The 20299-nt window shown below is 35.6% G+C and overlaps 1 protein-coding gene across 1 annotated transcript in view; it reads left to right on the top strand.

Moving 5' to 3' along the window:
* The window catches only part of LOC578586 (neuronal acetylcholine receptor subunit beta-4-like), a 35340-nt gene that overhangs the window by 12054 nt on the left and 2987 nt on the right, over window positions 1-20299 (top strand). The window contains exons 2-7 of the mRNA XM_030976036.1: window positions 1658-1767; window positions 2768-2972; window positions 4683-4901; window positions 5666-5762; window positions 10530-10703; window positions 15427-15608. Coding sequence (XP_030831896.1) covers window positions 1658-1767; window positions 2768-2972; window positions 4683-4901; window positions 5666-5762; window positions 10530-10703; window positions 15427-15608 — 987 coding nt within the window. The remainder of the gene's footprint in view (window positions 1-1657; window positions 1768-2767; window positions 2973-4682; window positions 4902-5665; window positions 5763-10529; window positions 10704-15426; window positions 15609-20299) is intronic.

Raw genomic sequence — 20299 nt, 5'->3', positions numbered from 1 at the left:
AGCCTATTTAGAATATTGATGTCATATTGAATGAAAACAAACAAACAAACAAACAAATAAACAAACGAACAAATGAACAAATGTCATATATCCTCCATCTTTTCCTCCATCTTTTCCTCACGACGACCCCCCCCCCTTGCATCCCTGGTCCCTCTCTTGAATGGGGGATGGAGGGCGTGTCAACATTTAAACAGCAAATCTTTCTCAATTTGTTTTTTATTGAAGAGGACCAAGTATACTTTGTTGAAGTCTTAAATAGGATTCGGTATGGGTATATTCACATTGAATTGCTCAATTTTTTTGAAATAGTGATCACATGAAGTCATCAAATACATTACATCACAAAGTGTATTAATAATGATGAAGTTATAGTCCAGCTTGTATAGCGCATATCACATTATGTTATAACGTCTCTATGCGCTTCCAAAGGACTTTGGATATCATTACTCCTGCTTTGACTCCGGCACCCGTAGCGCTCAGTGCATTAAACAAAAATCCTCTACCAGGTACCCACCATCTACACCTGGGTAGAGTGACGCAAAATAAATGTAATGTAGATTAATGTCTTTGCCAACGGACGTTAGTGCTGTGGCAGGGATTCCTTCCAATCACAGTCAAGAGATGTATCCATTAGATCGCCTCTTAACAATGATAACCTATATCATTGCTACAAACAGATGATAATAGTTGGGTGTGCTGGAAAGTGTTGCTCCCAGTTGGAAAAACAAAGTATCGTTTATGAAGTGCTTTCTTTTTTTATCTGGCCTTCTTACTATTGCCTTCCGACCCCTCCCAGTGAATTTCTTTCTTTCCTCTCTAAAGAAATACAAATAGACTTCCGATTACGTGGCACTACTCTTACCTTCCCATCCTTCTCATCCTTTTTTGTGTTTCATCACATGCTTCTTTTTTTCTTTTCTTTTCTTTTCTTTTATTGTCATCTATTTTATGTTTCTATCGTTCATTATACGCTTGTACAAAATACTATTGGACCATCTTAGGCGTGTGTCCGATTTTCGCGTGTTGTTCCCGGAGAGTCTCCGGACGCGCGGGTTCGGCTGCCTATGCCGGATCTTTGTGTTTCTTTTGTCGGGGCCTGTTCGGTGCGCAATATTTTATGTTGCTCGTTGCTAGGTCGGACAGACCTTGAGCTTGCTCGACCTGGCAACGGCAGACTGTTGTAAGCTGAATGGGCCTTGGCGGGGGGGACCCGGGATCTGGCGCGGGCGAGTGGGTTCGTGCGTCTCTGGTCTCTCTGGGAGCGGACATGTGTAGAATTTGATGCACGTTGATGATGGTCCATTATTTAATTTATACTGGGAATCTCGCTCAACAAGCCTAGCTTTTCTGAGATTCCCTTTTTTTCCCCTCTCAGTTAAATCAAGCAATTTAAAATATGTTGTTTAATTCTCAAACATAAATGTACTTTGTAAACTTATTTGATTACGAACATGCTTGTCAGTTTTTCGTTACTTGTATAATTCATTTGTTCTATTATATATTGTATTACTGTATGGTTTATATATGTCATTTAATTTGTGGATATTTGAGTGGAAAATAAATAAATCAAATCAAATCAAATCAATCAAATCAAAGAATAATGGCAAGAATTCATTTTCTTTCTTCCATTTTTCTTCTCTCTTTTCTGTTTTTACAGAATTGGACCGATGGTTACCTGAAATGGAACCCCAAAGAATACTACGACGTCTCCCATCTTCGGATGTCATCAGATGATGTGTGGTTGCCCGACATAACACTCTCTAACAAGTAATAATTACTAATAGCACATGCGCAATTACGAATAAATTGCAAGGGAATATTCGCCTGTTATGCTCACTGCACACGAAGCGTCATTTTGGCTGCGTTGTTGCCTGCGCTAATCGCACCTGTAAACGCGATGAAATCAAATAGCTCATGCGCTTTCCATGCATTCAATTCATTTCGCAATTGACTCTCTCTCATATTATAGCTGACGCAGTTCTGCGTCATTAAATTGACGCCTCGTGTGCGCCAGGCATGACGGGACTACAGGTTGATGGATTGATAATAACAAAGTAGACGTTTATTTTACGCCCAAGAATACCAGGAAGTTTTTGCAATACCAAATTATACTTGGGATAACAATGGCGATGATAATGCTTATAATGATGAATATAGTGATACAAAAAAAAGGTTTCCTTACCTGTTCGTTGATTTTGTTTTAGATTAGGCCTTATCAAATTTATTATCATGTCATTTTTTAAATTTTCCATTGCCATTTACATAGTTGTTCATATCATATTATGGTATATCTTTAAGTCGGTCAAGGGCTCCACCATAATTAACAGAAATTAATATTCTTTTTAAAATTGATATACCAACACTTTAATAGCGTTGAACCTCAATACTTTTCAGTTCGGATAACTATTGTATCTATTGATACAATTTCTGATTACATGAACCAAATCCCATTATTATGTTCTCGTTATTGAAGTTATTGCATTTTTACGATAACCATTGTCATTTCATCACATAACCCTCTTCATTTACATCGACCTCATCGCAACCGTCGTCGATATCCTAATCGACATCGTGTCCGCTGCCGATTTGGTTATCGTCACCGTCATCATTATCTTCGCCGTACTCACTGTGGATTTCATCGTACCATCGTCCACTTCGTCATCTAAACCACTCTCGATGCCGTCATCGTAACCGCGGTCAATTTTCCCTTCGTGATCAATGTCGACTTCGTCATCGTCTTGTCGTCGAACTCGACATCGTTGACCAGCGCGGAGAGGACGCGGTTGATGGAGTCGACGGTGGTCAGGATCAATCACGTGGGGCGAGTGGAGTGGAGCGGCCTCATCATCGCCAAGACCTTCTGCAAAATCGACTTCACTTTCTTCCCGTTCGACGAGCAGGAATGCTTGATGACCTTCCGATCATGGACCCATCTTCATAGTCATGTCAGAATGGATGCTAGTAAACCAGAGGTATATCAAATTTTACTTTTCCTTTAATATCATTTCTTTCATAATTCCATTAACAATACATACAAACTACATATAACATGCAAAAATTAATATACACAAATGCATATTATGTACACATTTAAGAGAAATTAACCACTTTGAGATAAAAGAGGAGAAGAAAATTTTTTTTCTACGGAATGAACATAGCAATCTAATTATTTAAAAGGGGTTGCAAAAGAACCTCGAGGGTTCTTCTGTCAGAGATGGATCAATCATTATAAATGATATCGATTATCATGCAAAGCAATATCACACTAAATTTACTTACGATGATAAATCATATGAAAATAGTATATTGATCAAATCAATTCATTATAAGTATACATTAATGACGCGCACACATCCAGGGGTTATCATGGTTACTGAAGGCACCTACCAATTACTATTATCTTATATTGAAAAACACTATAATATTTGTCATTAACAATTACAAAATGAATTCGCCAAGGAAATCTGTTCCAAACTAAACTCTCTATATAGAGAGTTTAGTTTGGAACATAAAGAATTATTATATAACATCTGAATAAAATAGACTACCGGGAAATATAATTTGACGTTCATCATGTCAGGTTTGAATAAGATGAGATAAATTTAAAGTTCATTCAATTAGTTCATCTTTCATTAACAATTTGTTAAGATTGTTAACATCAATAATGACTGAATGAAATATGAAAGTATAAAATAACATCCCAACTGCTTTCGAAAAAATAAACCTCGGGCAATTTCAATAATTACGCGTCACCTATCGAAATATGCGAACATAACAATGAAGTATTACATAATCAAGACCTGGGGGGTGTTTCACAAAGATCCTAAGTAGAACTTAACTCTAAGTTGGACTTAAAAATTATGGACAGCCATTGGAGTCTTAAAATGAAATAAATTCAAAAGCAGAAATTCAATTATTTTAGACTTTTCATGAATTCCATATCAAGAACATGAAATCTCACATGATAATAGAAAATATGATTGATTTGAATTAACATTTCATGCCTTTTAAAATAACTTCTACAAAATATTTTCAAAGATGCTAATGGCTTTCCATACATTTTAAGTCCAACTTAGAGATAAGTTCAACTTGGGATCTTTGTGAAACACCCCCCAGATTCTTATTGGATATACAAAAGGGTATTGAAGTTGCTCTTTAGTTGATTCTGGAAAATAATGTAGTTCTGTCATATTTAAATACATGGAAAAGATTTACCACTTTTTCGTTTAATCTATACGACCTAGGGGCCTAATCGCTTATTGAAGCATGAACATGGGTATTAAGCATAGCATTACAGGGACCAACACGTTTATTTTTCTGTTCAATTAAGCACTAAATACAATATCAATTACTTATTTACCCGATTTATACTGAATGATGCAAAACCAAATTTCATAATATTTAATAATATGGGAACATTTTTTGTTGTATATATATATATATATATATTGAATTATTCGTATTGCTAATATTGTGAATTGTCACTAGAAAATGAACTAAGTATTAATGACGATTTATTGTCTTCGTTAATCATATCGTATTTTAACGGGTATTGTTTGAAACAATTGTGCAAGAAATATGATATGTTTTTTTTATTTGTAAATTGTCATGCAATTCAGCCGAGGCTGCGAAATGATGATATTAATAAACTGAACTGAACTAATTTTTTTTTTTTTTTACAGAGGATGGCTGATAAGGACAATGGAGAGTGGAAGGTAGCGAAGATCGTGACGAACTCGACGATGGAGTACCTCGACCACGGGAACTTCAGTAAGATCGAAGTCACGATCCACCTGTCCCGCCGTCCCTTGTTCTATATCATGAACATGATCAACCCCTGCGTGCTCATCTACGGGCTCACCCTCCTCAGCTTCTGCCTACCCGGCGAGTCGGGGGAGAAGGTAAGGTAGATAGATGTCGGGTGAAGCGTGTGTGGGTGCACGGGAGGTATTACGGGGGATAAGTATGCATGGATTGGAATCATTTCAGGCGGCAATGCATATAGTTTGATGATGTAGGGACATGAAGTATACATGGCCCTGGGAAGCGGGGGTGCTGGGGGTGCTGCAGCACCCCCGGAATTTTTCCAGGGGGGGCATAGCACCCCCTGCAAATTTTTTCGGTATGATATATTTACTGTATATATACGAAATTATAACGTTTCTTTCACAAAATCATATAAAATTACCCCTCGAAGCGTTTTTTTATATATTTTTTTATATAAAATTAAAAATTGTGGTAATTGGTGACCAAAAATGACAGACCTTACCCCACCCCAATACCGATCGACCAAATTTTGAAATTATGGAGATATTTCGCGAGAAAAAAAATGTCCTCTTACCCCCCCCCCCCCCCCCCCCCCCCCCCGCTTATTCAACGGCTGGCTGAGTCGTTGCAAGATTTTTGGAACAAAAAAACAAAACAAAAAATGTCCTCTTATATATATATATATGGGTACCTGGCAGGAATTAATTCCTTGAAATGCTAGAGCGCCATAATGGCAGCCATGCTAAAGCTAGGTTAATAATTATTGTGGAGCGCCGGTAGTGTAAGTCTGACAGATACATGTATGAGCGCTTTTCGAGAACCCGTTATTAGCAGTATATCATATATATATATATATATATATTTATATATTTATCTATCCTTCTATCTATCTCTTCAGATCGCGTTGAATGTGACCATCCTTCTATCTCTCACTGTCTTCATGCTCCTCACGTCTGAGATGATGCCCCCATCGTCAGACACCATCCCGGTCATCGGTAGGTAGAGACACTCTCTTAGAAATCTTTCAAATTCGTTATTGATTTCATAATAATAGTATCAAAAGTCCCAAACGGAATATAGCATAGTCATATGTGTAGCCAAATTCCAAAGAGTTGTTCCTTTGCACACACTGTGAATTCTGCAAATCGAAATCATAATGTAATTGCTATTTTCATATATTCAACTTCACTTTGATAGAATAGTGGACAAATATCTAGAAAAATAACAGAATGAGATACTTCTGAAACAAACTTTGATTTACAAACGATAAGGAAATGTATAGTGAGGGGTTTACACAAATCGATACGTTGGTTTTTTTAGTGGGGTCTTTTAATAAGCAACTCGCCTCTTAAAAGTCTCTTGATTATTTTATTCATACATAATGTTGTATTGATGGAATTTATGTTTAACCAGTTAAAGAAAGAAATCTACCTTCTATACATATTTTCATAGTTAATCATTTGTATTTCAAAAGTTAGGACAACATCTAGTAATTTATTTTAAAGCATTTAATCTTAATTAAGTTTGTGGTAGGCCTATGTGTAAAGAAATCACTATTTGGTACATGAGGATGTACAGGATCCGCACATTTCTGCAGTATGACAAAAAATATACCGCGCAGTGAAGAGACCATATATAGAGAACGCAAAAGTCTTCGGGCATAATGTTTATGTTGAATAAATATTTACATCCAATATTTAAAAAAAATGTAAACATATTTATGTATAATTTACGATGCGTGCAGCGGGACATGTAAACTATGTAAGTATGCAAAATATACTAGACATCTCCATTAAAAAAAAAAATATTTGTAAATGATCGGCGAGACGACCACATCAAATCTATGCGCAAGCATCAATCACAAATATGTTTTAGTATCTCAATAACGTCATTTAAAACATACAAATAGGAATTATGATTCTAGAAAAAGTATATGATAACAAAGATTTGGAAGCTAATGCATCAATTAAGATTTCTCTTTGTTTATATTCAATCATGGGGAGATAGCGATCAAAGTCACTTGACCTCGGTATACCGTGCTATCATATGGTTTGATGGAAATTTACACGAACATCATTTCCCGTTTTACCATATAAGGTCATTATTTGCCCATACTTTTCCTTGAAACAATTGTATTCTCTGAATGACCATTATGATTACACAAAATTGTGAGTGGCAATAATTAATTGAAGTTGTTGTTGTAGGGCAGTGTTATATGAACTATTATTTGTCAGACATTCTTCACAGTACTGCCTTTTCATTTCTTTCTTATTCCTCGAAATTAGTAGGCCTATTGCTTTAACAAAACAGTGTAGAGAAGGAAGATGATCGCGTGACTGTGATACAATTAATTACGAAGTACTCATCAATTCTTAACATGAAAAGGTTGATGATTAACGTCAGCCGTGAACCTAATGCCCTATGAGGCGTCACTTTGGTTGCGCTATTGCATATAGATGCGTTTATCACGGGCATGGATGCACCTTGAGCATAGGCCAGCAACTCGATGCATGCGCCAGCACTGCAGCGCAAATGCATGCACTGTTCGTTTTGCATTAAGTTTGAATACGATGTAAGTCTCTGACGGTGCGTCAAAGACTACGTCAGCCGTCGCTGACGCAATACTACGTCAGTAAATAATGCCTCGTATGCAAGTTGCATTAAGATTTATATTGTATGGTCTTAATTTCGCGACAAATCATTTATCTTTTGCCTTTCCTTACATTTGTTGATATAACTCTACATCAGCAGTGTGTTAGAATTGTGTAGGTTATATAATGTAAGCTAGCTCTTATATACACGATTGTAGAAGAAAGGTGATTGCGTGACTCAAAAAACAGTTACGATGAATTCATCATTCTTAACAGGAAAGGATTTATGATCTATATACATCAGTCAAGAAGCTGATGTTTTCTCCCTGACGGTCGCCTAGTCCAGTTAGTCGATTCCGGCCAAATACCAGACATAACCACAACCATTACACTTATCGCATTGGTATTACTCAATGAAACAGACACTAACCTTAATTACACCCAGTCTCGGATTCAATAAAAACAAAGATTATCATTTGACTAACATGATTAATAATCGTCGTAGCTTTTGCAATCGCCACGACACCTCGTATATTGTGTTTGTGCTTTTTGCCAGGGACTAGCTACGACGCAACCAAAACTCATCCCCCGAAGTTTCCGTTTTGACATTGGTCCCGAAAGTCATCCCCCTCTTACTACGAAAGTTTTCCTACATGTTTTGCTTTTGATAATGAACCCCAACTAGAGATAAAGAACCAAGCTATATAAATGGGTTATTTTCCAGATGACATGAAGTATTACATTTATGTTTGAGGTCTCTGTAAGACTGGGAACACTATCCGAGGAATAAGCCAGACGAAATTTTGGAGGTTTGGGGGTATTGTCGAAGGGAAAAGATCGAAAAACGTGTTATTTTTATTAATCAGATTAATGAATCACTTCGTATTGTGTAATAGTCGGCAACTTGATCACGTGATCATGCATCATCCTCAATCTTCGAAAATGAAGGCTAACAACTGGAGCAGTATGTTCAGAACAACGTGGTAAGATATAGTGAATATAAATTAACGAAAATATAAATAAAATGGATACTAAGTCAAATAAATAATAAATAATGAAAATATAAAAATTTAAAATGTAATTATACTAAAGCGTAACCACTCTTGCATTTTATAAATGAAAACAAAATTAGGTTAGGGTGAGGTTTTTCAATGACCGTTATTTAACCTGTATATTGTTAAGTGTGTTCTATCCTATTTGAGGGGAAAAGGATAAACTCCTGCAATGGAATGTGTTCAAGGCAAGAGGCTTTTGGCAACGGAATCAAATACATTAATTCGACATATTTTGTTGTTAAACTTAGAAGCATCCTCTTAATTCAGTGAATTTAGTGAAGTTTTTTTTTTCTTCTCCATGCTTCTTGCAGTTGATATATTTATTTAGTTACAAAAGAAATCTAGTTTTAGAGAAAGCTTAGTAACTTGATAACTTTGATTTAAAAAATAATTACCTATATTTAAATATATTTGAAGAGGTATCCAGAACCGAACTTCACTTCACCATTGTACTTTATTTCATGAGGGGTCTTGATTTTCTTTCATTATTCTTGAACAATTTTTTGAGATTAAAAAAAAAAAAAAAAAAAAAAAAAAAAAAATCAGCACACTTATTTCTGAATTGGTTTATGGTATAATCTATTCATGTCATTTGAAGTGATATCAGTCATAATCTTCTTGACCCGAGGCCGAAGAAACTATTCAAGTTAATCCAAATCGTTCTCGGTTAAAAAAAAATCATAGATATTTATACACCATGTGACTACGTCTGAAACATGCGAGGAATATAATTTTTTTTTTCTTCGAAGTATGCATTTTAACAGCAAGAGTTATAAACGCTCGATTCTAATTATTATTATACTAAATGCAGATTACTCCGAATAAACGTCGGTTTAAAAAGTTCCATCCATAGCACTAGTTCACAAATTTACTAATGTTTCACTATTATCTCAAATAAATTATTATAATAAAATAGTTCTAATTTATGAAATATCTAGCGTGTTGGCAGCGTGATAACATCAAAATGCTCACGTAATTATGTCACTGTGTATTCATTATTATAACACATGTATTGAAATATCCATAATTTTATTTGTATTTCTGCGCCCCAAAGTTTTGGGCCGTAATTATCATTGTTTAGCCTTTATTGCGGTTACGATGTGTTGATTATTTGCATATTATTTGTGGATATGCTATGATCGAACTCATAGAATTTTCTGTGCAAATAAAAAATCCTGTGGAAAGGGGGGGGGGGGGGAGGGGAATAGTGCCGACATGCACATTTCGGTTTGAATCGGGTTGAGGTCATTCGTACATGTAGTTGTCGGGAGGGTGTCGGGGAGGGTTTACAAAGACTAGTGTGCTTCGTATCAAGAACATGAAGATAGTCATTATTGACAATAGAATTAGAAAGAGGTTATCGCATTAATCTTGTGAACATGAACGATTTAAAGTGTTTACGAGTATTTATCGAGGATATTATATAATCAGAAGCGTGCGCCGCATTTGCTAATGATATGTATACATGTGTCTTATTTGACAGGTAAATATCAGTTTAGAATAAACATTAGATCGACAGGTGACAATTGCCGTTGACTCAAAGTGATACAAAAAGCAGAATAATTATATAAACCATGTAAACTCTGATACCCCTTAAAACGACAATCTGCAAACTGCGACAAAATGTGAGGCATTCAATATACACACACACAAATGTAGACATAACAAAGGCCTTCATTAAAAATAAATCTAACATCATAATTTGTTTTAACTGAAAAAAATGATAAATAATTTATGAAATATAATATTGATCTATGAATAATATTGAAGAAGCCCAATATATGATTATTGATACAGGAGTACAAAATCTGTATGAACAATCAGAATGATGTCAATATATCATCATGGTAATCTTGTCAAATATTAGATATAGAAGAGCGCCTGAATAAACCGTCTAAACGTCCCCAGTTCCTCCATAGAATTTAACAGAATTTATAAAGCTGTGTTACCTCTTTGACATCACTGTAATCAATAAAACTACACATTAATCGTGAATTCAAACATATATTTGATTACGTCAATGAACGCTTCAACTAAATCAAAAAATGTTAAACGTAATGACAGAATGATCTATACTTTTAATAGGAAAAATGTTGTTTCAAATTTTAAATTTCAGCCCAGTTCTACGCGGCGACCATCGTACTGGTGTCCATCTCCATACTGTTCGCCGTCATCTCACTGAATTTCTTCCACCGCCCCCCTAATCCCCACCGTGCACCCCTCTGGCTTCGCAAGCTCTTCTTCATCCATCTCACGCCCCTGCTTTACCCGTGGAGGGTGTCGACGTGTGGTAAGCATTTGTGTCTTTTTCCCTTACATATTTTCTCTTTCCCTTGCTATTTCTCCCTATTTTGTCTGTTCTTTATGTCCCCCTCTCTCTCTCTCTTTCTCTGCCCCTAATCCCCTCTCCTCCCCCCCCCCCTCTCTCTCTCTCTCTCTCTCTTTCTCTTTCTCTCCATGTCTTGGGTATTCAATGAAGTGTCGTGGTGTAGAGGTTTAGTCACCGAAGTACGTCGACACAAGGGTCAGGGTTCGAATCCCTGACGTTGACACATTTTGGCGAGTATGTTAATCCATATTGCTACTCTCAAGCCGGGGGAAGTAAACGGGGGCTAGGGGGGGGGGGGGGGAGAGAAATTCCTTTAACGTTTTTCCTTCCATATTTTGGCTATTTAGTGGGGTCATTTAATGAGCAACACGTCTATTTCAATGTCTCGTTATTAGCATAATTAAAAACAACGATAATAGTTAGTCATATAATTGATAAAATGTGACAACTGAAATACAATTTTAAAAAAATACATAGATATAATTAAAAACGTATATTTATGGAGTATGTAGTAAGTATGGAGGTAAATCTAAGAATCAAGATAAATGCAGAGGCCAACTATTATGAGCATGAATGCTTGAGTCGAAAGCAGCCGGGAAGGAGGGGGGGGGGCACATGACGCTTTTACAGGGGTATGTAGGAGACTTTGCGGACACTATATAATTACCCAATATAGGGTCGGTCAGCTAGGATGCCCCTATTCTGTCATGCCTCTGACGAATAACAGTCCAATTTGGCACGTTAAAACCCTAAAAGTATAGAAAATATTTGATGGTCAGCAAACGGAACAGAAATGACTCCCCTTATGTCTGCAGCATCTCGTATGAGTATAAACTGGAAAAAGAATAGCAAAAGAAAAATTATCGATCATATTAGAGAAGGTGTCAGAGTAATCTTAAACTTTAACAAAAATAACGACAAATTAAAAGAGAGCGTTTAGCATTGCCTTGTGATGAAAACAATTTTCGCTTCGTGTTTGTGATTTGGAAAGTAAACCTTAGGCCTAGATTTCTTTTCAGAGAGTAAACCGATTATGAGATTTTCTAGAGGTTGACAATCTTTCTTTAAAAATGTTATTTTTATAAGTTGACAGCGTATAAGACGAAATGTGTAAATCAGTTTAGCTTCAGATTCGAAATATCTTTCGTTACACTCTCAGGTTAAAAACATGAATCCATAAACTTAAACAGAAACAGACAAGTTTCAGAAAAATAAATCAATCGTCACAATCATTTAACTTTATCTATACATAGACACTGTGTATGCATGTTATACAGAAACAAGACAATGTTTAACTAAATGGTGCAAATTAATTCATGTCTTGTATTTTTTTCGAACGAGTTTTTTTTAATTATGTCGATGCCACACTTTCTAATGTAGGCAATGTTGCCTTAATGTCCTCGCTCTGAAAATATAAATCGATGTTTTTCTTTCTTCTTCATTTGCATTTGCATTAGTCGATCTGTATAGTGGATATGATCGTCGCAATGCATTAATGTCAAATTGGAGTTTCCTTTGTTCGTTTGGACTACTTTTCTTAAACATATACAAGTATTATATAATTTTATGAACACTCGTGAATGCCAGAGGGGAAAACCGTTGGAATCGACTGAACTTTAGCCCATTTTTGTTTGTCGCGCCCATATCGCCTTTGTAGTTGATTAAAAGCTGAAATAAGGAAGTACTTGAGCTCGAGAAATATATATCTTCACTCTTCTCACGCGGGGGTGATGTCGAAATAGAAACTTGGCCACAAAACACAACTAAACTATTCAGAATAAATTGCAGAAAGGACAAAAGATATAAAGACCTTGTCAATCGTATTACACAAGTGTAATTAACACTCCTCTTCAAAAAAGTAGAGACCTAGACCAGACCCCCCCCCCCCCCTGATTAATGCTTCGCTTGAAGAAATAGAATTTCGCGGAAGAAGAAAAAAATGGTTTTAATGGTCGACATAAAAACTCTGAGCTCATCCTGTTCTCTATTTAATTATGAATCGAAAGAGAAAATTAGCGCCACCCTCGTAGTTAGTTTCGAAAGATGGATGATGTATATACTGGGCTGTTATCTTATTCTTATATTGTCCAAGTTGCACGTGCGTGCTTTTCTTCTCAGTGATTGATTTAGTTTCTTTTCTTTTTTAATGAAGTACATTTAATTACATCTATTTGTTATGTGTAAGCTAGCTTCCTCGTTGCCTTTTCATTAGCCCCTCACTGTGATGCACGTACAATTATGTGTGAGATAACAACAACGTTATCGTGCAGCTGTATATGCTTTCTTGCTCAGGCAATAATTGTACAAGACAAACAAATGTATGTTTTACCACCTTGTGCCAATTGATATCTAGACAAAATATTTAATACCTACAAGACTGTGACACCATTAACTATAACCTCGAATTGATCACGCAACTTTCCGTGACTCTTTATCCTACCCCCTTCTCCCCCTCTCTCTCTCTCTCTCTCTCTCTCTCTCTCTCTCTCTCTCCCTCTCTCATTATTTACTTATTAATTATACCTATTATTTTAAGCGAACAAATTGCATGCCCCACCTTGCACAGGCCATGTCAAGTCCAAGTAATCTTGTCCCATACAATGTTACCGACAATGCACATCAACGTTTCTGATTATTTGATGACTGTATGAAGTTTACAGCCCTAAACATGATCACAAATGACTTTCGAGAATTCAACTCAATGGCATCGTGTTCAGATTACGTAATAAAACATTGTAATGCTCGAAAATGTCAATAGGTGAGGGCTAGGCCATTGGAATGGCCTTTTTCGAAAGTCTTTGCTATTTTGTTCCCAAAAGCGTTTGAGTCAGACAAAACATCAAATAAAACTATATTTTTAAGTCGAGTATGTTTGTACTTCCATAACACATTTCAAGAATATTAATTGGAACCATATGGGCCATAAACTAGGACTTGCAAATTAGCATGTACCCGTGTGAGAGATGTTATCTAACAAAGAAGCATGTAATCGGCTTTATAGAGTATAGGGATCATTTTGGAAAAAAACAAATGTACCTTTAATTATTTCACTATGTCTTATCATTATTATCTTAGGTAGATATAGATGTACTTACGAAAGATTAGGAAAGGGGAAAGGGAGAGAGAAGAGAGAAGAAATACAAGTAGGAAGAGAACAAACTACATATTTCCATGGTAATAACATATAATGTACTATGACTAATCTATAATATTACATATTTAGCCATTCATATGATTTTTTTTTCAAGTCATGTCGTGTAGTGGCAGCATCCGTAGACATGTCATGTGTATCTAACTATATCTAATTTTGACTACATATTATTTATTGGGATTTAAATACGATTCTGAAAAGCTTTTTTTTCCTCGAATAACCTTATCTGGATTAACATGACTTTGACATAATATAGTTGTCCTCGTGGTGCACTAAAAGTGCTGCACGTAAACAGTTTTCGACCTTCCACTCTTTTCATAAAGTCTCTCACTTCCGGAAACGCTTTTTTGCTTGATTCAAACACAGAGATTTCAATTTATGGAACCATTTTAGCAGACAGTTGATGCTAAACATAGTTATTTACTAATGATTCTGCAAACTGTATTTAATAACATAATATTAATAAACAATCTCACATTTACATGTGTGTGCACTGCAAATTCGTTGTGTAACGACTTTGCAGTGTAAAGTTGTGTAATTTTTATTTACACAACTTAACACAACCCCTGTGTAAGGAGTGAACCACCCAATGTTGTGTAAAGTCGTTACACAACGAATTCGCAGTGTATCTTTTCTGTCTACATGTTACTATATTCCTTTCTTTAGTTTTTTGTTTTTGCTAAACGTCTATCTATCAAGCTATCTATCTTTTTAGTTCTTTACTTTATACCCTTTTTTCCCCTTCTTGATAGATAAATCTATCCCTAGAGCATCACTATGGCTGGAAATGTACGCATGTTTTTTTTTTGCTAATATCATTATAAATTACCACTGGTCACTGTGAATATCATTATCATTTTCATTATCATTTACATTTGCATTTACATTTACCTTTCAATTACATTTACATTTAATACCTTTCAATTACATGTACATTTTCTTTTAAATTTATAATTACATTTACATTTACATTTACGTTATCATTATCATTATCACCATCATTATCATTATTATCATCATCACCATTATCCGTATCGTCATCATTATCATTATCATTATCATATCATTATTGACGATAGTTTAAAATAAGTAATGCTATCATTATTATTGTCACTACTATAATATCTATATAATTCAAATCCGCATCATAGTCATTATTAATTCTCTATTAGTTTATAATTATCATCATCATCATTATTATTATTATTATTATTATTATTATTATTATTAATATTATTATTATTATTATCTTATCATAAATATTATTATTATTATTACTATTATTAGTAGTAATAGTATTATTAACATTGTTATCATTATTATCATGATACTTACTATTATCAATATTATTATTATTATTACTTTTATCATTGTTATTATTATTATCATCGTTACTTTTATCATTATCATTATTATTATCATTACCATAATTATTATTATACATCTTATAGTCAGGTAAAACCATGCTATACCTCTCCAACGATTGATATATCTGTAACTCTAATATGTAACTTTTTAATCTCTTTCTCAAAGGCAAGAATGGAGAAGGAACCGATCTTCGCCGCATCATGGATTGCAATGGCGATGTAGTTGGCCCCATGAAAGTCGCTACATACCAGTCCCACCAGCCTCCCTCTAGCCCGAAGCTCCCGGCTGCCGCCACGCGACGTCTCGCTAGCCACCATGAGAGCTGCGGCATCGCTGATACGAACTTTGTAAGTGTTATATTTGTTTGTTTGTTTTATTTACTTGTTTTGTGTTTTTACTTGTTTCGATGGTTATGTCGTTAGTGAGTTTGTATGTCTGTTTGTCTGTTTGTGTGTTTATGTGTTTGTTTGTTTGTTCTCCTGCGAGGGATAGCGTTGGCCTTTTATCATTTTTAGCATTGCTGTTTGTGTTTGTCTGTTTGTTTGCTTGTTTTTGTGTTTGGAGTAAGAGTCATCGAACGTGTGGTTGTTTGTTTGTCTTTTGTTTGTGTATTTGTTTAATTTTTCGTAAGAGAGGTTGGATTTAACAAAAATGATTTTAACCATTTTAACCATTGTAAGTAAGAATTTTTCGATTCTGTGGTTATATGATTGTCTGATCATATAAATACATGTACATGTGTTTGTTTTATTCAGGAGAGGGAGTGGGGGGGGGGGGGGGGGGGGGCTTTGTGTAAATTTAAGGATTCCTATTTTTTTTTAAATCGAATTAGCAGTAAGAGAATTTCGAATTAGCCGATAAGACTTGTATGAAATATTAAATTAATAACATTAAGTCTGTTCGTTATTAATGTATAGGCATACTTGCATGTAACTAGAATGTTATAGTGAGTGGCGTAGTGTTCGTCCAGTCGAAGGGGGGGGGGGAGGTGTAGTTTAATGTTTCTGAAAAAAGGGGAAAAAGAAGAAAGAGAAGTTATCGAGTTGCACGTACATGGATTAACCAAGCAGATTATAGCCTTTGTTAAAAATGAGAATCTATAAATAATTCTTGGTTAGCAGCTTTAGACAAGTCGTCGCTGTTTTCACGAAGTGACGGTAGTGAAAAAAAAATTGCATTCACTTTGCGTTACGATTTTCCTCACTACCGTCACTTCGTGAAAACATGGACGAAGTGTCAGAAAAATAAATTGATCACAATCATTAACTTATCTTGCATGGACACATAATTTCGTACAACTCAACTTTCTTATAACATGGAAAATGAGACGTAGCTATGCTTCTTCTAGATGATTTTGACCTTGCGGGCTTTGGAATAACAAGTGAAACAAATATTGCAACCTTAACTGTTGACGTTAATTCTAATGATAGCTTTTACCAATATTCTCGTGATAAACAATGACTGTGAAAATCAAACATGTTTCATTTTCGTCAATATCAAATGACGGTTTGCTTCGTACCCTAGATGGGAATAAGATTCTCACACTATGAACATGACGGACAAAGAAAGAGGACAAAATAACATACATAATATACATAATAACAGTGAAGGGATGTTCCTTTGTCTACCTGAGGAACTGTATATTTTGTCCTTTTTCTTTGTCCGTCATATTCATAGTGTCAGCATCAAATCATGGGTTTAATCCTTATCACCTGTCATGAACATCATTATCTTATATCATAACATTACAATGTGGTAGGACCTCCTCGCAAAGAACATAATGCAAATTGCCGTAGTTTAGTGGTTAGGTAGCCGTTTTATGAACGACGTGGTACAGGGTTCGAAACCCTGCCCCGGCACTATTAAACGTCCTTTAGCAACCTTATTTATTTGCTTCTCTCCACCCGGGTGAAGTAAATGGGTACCCAGTAGGAAAAGGTTACGGACTCTGTGAGGGCCTAGTTAGTGTAGCTTGGGAACAGCCGCTGTAGTAACGAGATAATGTATGAAATGCGGAAGAAAACATGGTTATTTTGTATGGCACCTGCGCTATCTAAATGGACGAAAATGTATATCATAAGACTTGGTTTCTGAAGAAAATTTGTTTAAGTACATAGTACCGTCACCTGCCTAAACAGTCATGACGTATTTGAGATTTGGCAGCAAAAAAAATGATTAAAGAGTACCCTGTGTGTCCCTAAGCGTGGTTTGATAAGTTAATTTTGTTTTATTTTTCCACTCAAATATCCAAATTGTGTTATACATGTAAGTGGTCAGGCCTTTTTTAGTGTATTGGATGACTTTCTGTCCTCATTTCCGTCTTGAAGAATCGTGATCATGAATACAACAAATCGTGATAGCCAAATAATATTAGGTGGAATAAGGTAAACAATAAGTTGAAATCTTATTCTCCATCTCATATCTTAAAAATATTACATTCAATCTCAATAATACCTTATTTGAATTACAAGGTGCTAGTGTTGAGAAATCGTTCAAAAACAAAAATCGATATATTCAACTCTATTACTAGGCCTACCTTACTCAAATTACGGGGTGCTAGCGTACTCTCTAAAAAAATCGAGTGATCACGGACGTCACTCCTCTGGAGAGTGAAAATGTAGTGAAAATAGAGTGAACATTCACTCTTTTCTTCTTAGAGAGCACTCTAAAATCAATCGATTTTCATTCCTAAACAAGTGATCACGGACGTCACTCCCAAGAAAGTGAAAATAGAGTGAAAATTCACTCTCTTTTTTTAAGAGAGTAGGGAAGTTGTTCACACTAAAAAAAAATCGATTCGATTTTCATGATCCAAAAAAGAGCAATAAGAATAATAAATTTAACTTATTCTAAGGCACACACTAACGTTTAATTTCTTGCAAATCGTTTTATGAACGTTTTCTGATTTATACAATTATTTCCTCGGATTTTCCATGTATCAGCTAAGTAAGGATGATTTGCCTAATATATTCCCTCCTGTGTTCGCTTTAAACAGCGTTATTCATTCCTATCCCACAAGACAAAGAGACAATGTCCATCTCTCCCCAATCCGGACAATTTCGCCCTAAAAACAATCATGTACGGTCCTTCTTTTTGGAATGGTTTGGATGTGGAGGTTAAGGAAGCACCATCGTTAAATTGCTTTAAACGCAAACTTCCAGTTTTCCTTTTTAAATTCTTATGTCTACTCTCTCGAAAAAAGAGAGTGAATTTTCACTCTATTTTCACTTTCTTGGGAGTGATGTCCGTGATCACTTGTTTAGGAGTGAATATCGATTGATTTTAGAATGCTCTCTAAGAAGAAAAGAGTGAATGTTCACTCTATTTTCACTACATTTTCACTCTCCAGAGGAGTGACGTCCGTGATCACTCGATTTTTTTAGAGAGTAATATAATTTGTTTAACCTCCCCAGTCCTTGTTACCTTTTTTTCTCCAATGCTTATCTTAATTGCTAATTAACGATGCATGTTCTAGTTATTAATGTATATAAAAACAGATTACGTTTGTTTCTAATTAATGTGTATGAACGAATTGCACATCGCTAAGTAATTTTCTCAGGGTAATATCTAATTTAGATCGCATTCTCTTTTCATGGACGGCCTGATGTACACCGTCCAATTCAGGACTCTTGAAGTGACCATTTCACTCGGGAAACTGTGTATTAAACATTTATCTTTGTGGTTTTCTCCAAGTAGTTTGTTACAGCTTGACCCTTCATGTAATTATATTCTTGAATTAATTACCATATAAATACACTTGATGTTTCGTTCAACGGTGCTTTGCTAACTAAATTGCTCGGGTGACTATGCAGTTTAACCGGGTGACTCTGGGTATTGGTGCTGTTGCATTTGTATACAAATTTCCTTATTTCGTTGTGTTTTACCCCCCCCCCCCCTTCTCTACTGCTACGGGTTTTTACATCTACAATGTCTATTTTACCAGGAACCTATAATATACAAGCACTGCTTTTCAATAAGTTACTCACATTCTAATGAATCTATCATATGAATTGAGTATCATTCATTGAGACGTGCTCGTACTGTACATGTATATACAGTGCGTCCCAGAAAAAACGAAACCGAGAATTATCGATGTTTTATCATAACTTAATCACAACTATAATTTACAAATGACACATATTTTTAAAGCTTAGATCCTCTACTTTGCATATTTCACGCATGATTTATTAAAAACAATTTGAAGACAGGAAACCAAAAAGCCAGTTGGCGGGCGGTATCTGAATTTCAAAGAGAAATCACATTTCTATATAGAAAGTTTATTTTCTGCCCTTTCATATGACAACTCAATCAGGAAAAATGAGCCAAGAATAACAAAGTTCTGTTTATTTAAAGTAATGCTTGCATTTCCATAATTTGATTTAAAAAATTCGTTTTCACTGGCTGCCTGCCGCAGCCCCGCCCCGCCCACTCAGTGTTATTTAGGGTACGCATATGCTTGTTCCCTCTTTTTGAAAGCACCCCCTATCTGAGGACTGCCAACATTTCCGAACCCCCCTTTCGCGGGCTTTTCGCGGGCTTTTCCTGCCTTGGAGACCCCCTTCAATTCGGAAAAATGCTCAATGTACCCCCTTAAATTCAGAAAAATGCTCAATTTACCCCCCCCCCCTAAATTTTCAGGAGTCCAAAGAGATGAGAGAAAAAAGAAAAAACACTCCCTTTTTAAAGAAATCTCCAGGTGAAAGTCAAATACACCTCCTTTTCTTATAGTTCTCGGGCCGGACTTTGTCGCACGAAAAGTACCTCTTTACCGGACATTTTGGTAACACGCATGCGGTCATTTCGACCCCGGAGTGGGGGGCCGGGGCCGCAGCAACAAACAGAGTTGACAAAAGACTTAACTCCGTTTCGTTGACGATCAGCCTTGCATCAAGTATTTCGTCTTCGTTGTGCATGGCTGATCGTCAACACTGAGTTCATAATTGTGTGATCTTACAAAGTTCTAAATAGATACGTTTTCAAATTACTTCTGAACTTTTCAAATGTTCCTATATTTCTAAGGTATTCCGGCAAGTTGTTC

The sequence above is a fragment of the Strongylocentrotus purpuratus genome, unplaced genomic scaffold (genome assembly GCF_000002235.5).
Source record: "Strongylocentrotus purpuratus isolate Spur 01 unplaced genomic scaffold, Spur_5.0 spur5_scaffold_8, whole genome shotgun sequence".
In the NCBI taxonomy this organism is placed as follows: Eukaryota; Metazoa; Echinodermata; class Echinoidea; order Camarodonta; family Strongylocentrotidae; genus Strongylocentrotus; species Strongylocentrotus purpuratus.
Note: the sequence above shows the minus strand (reverse complement) of the source record. Positions and strands in the feature narration are given on the sequence as shown.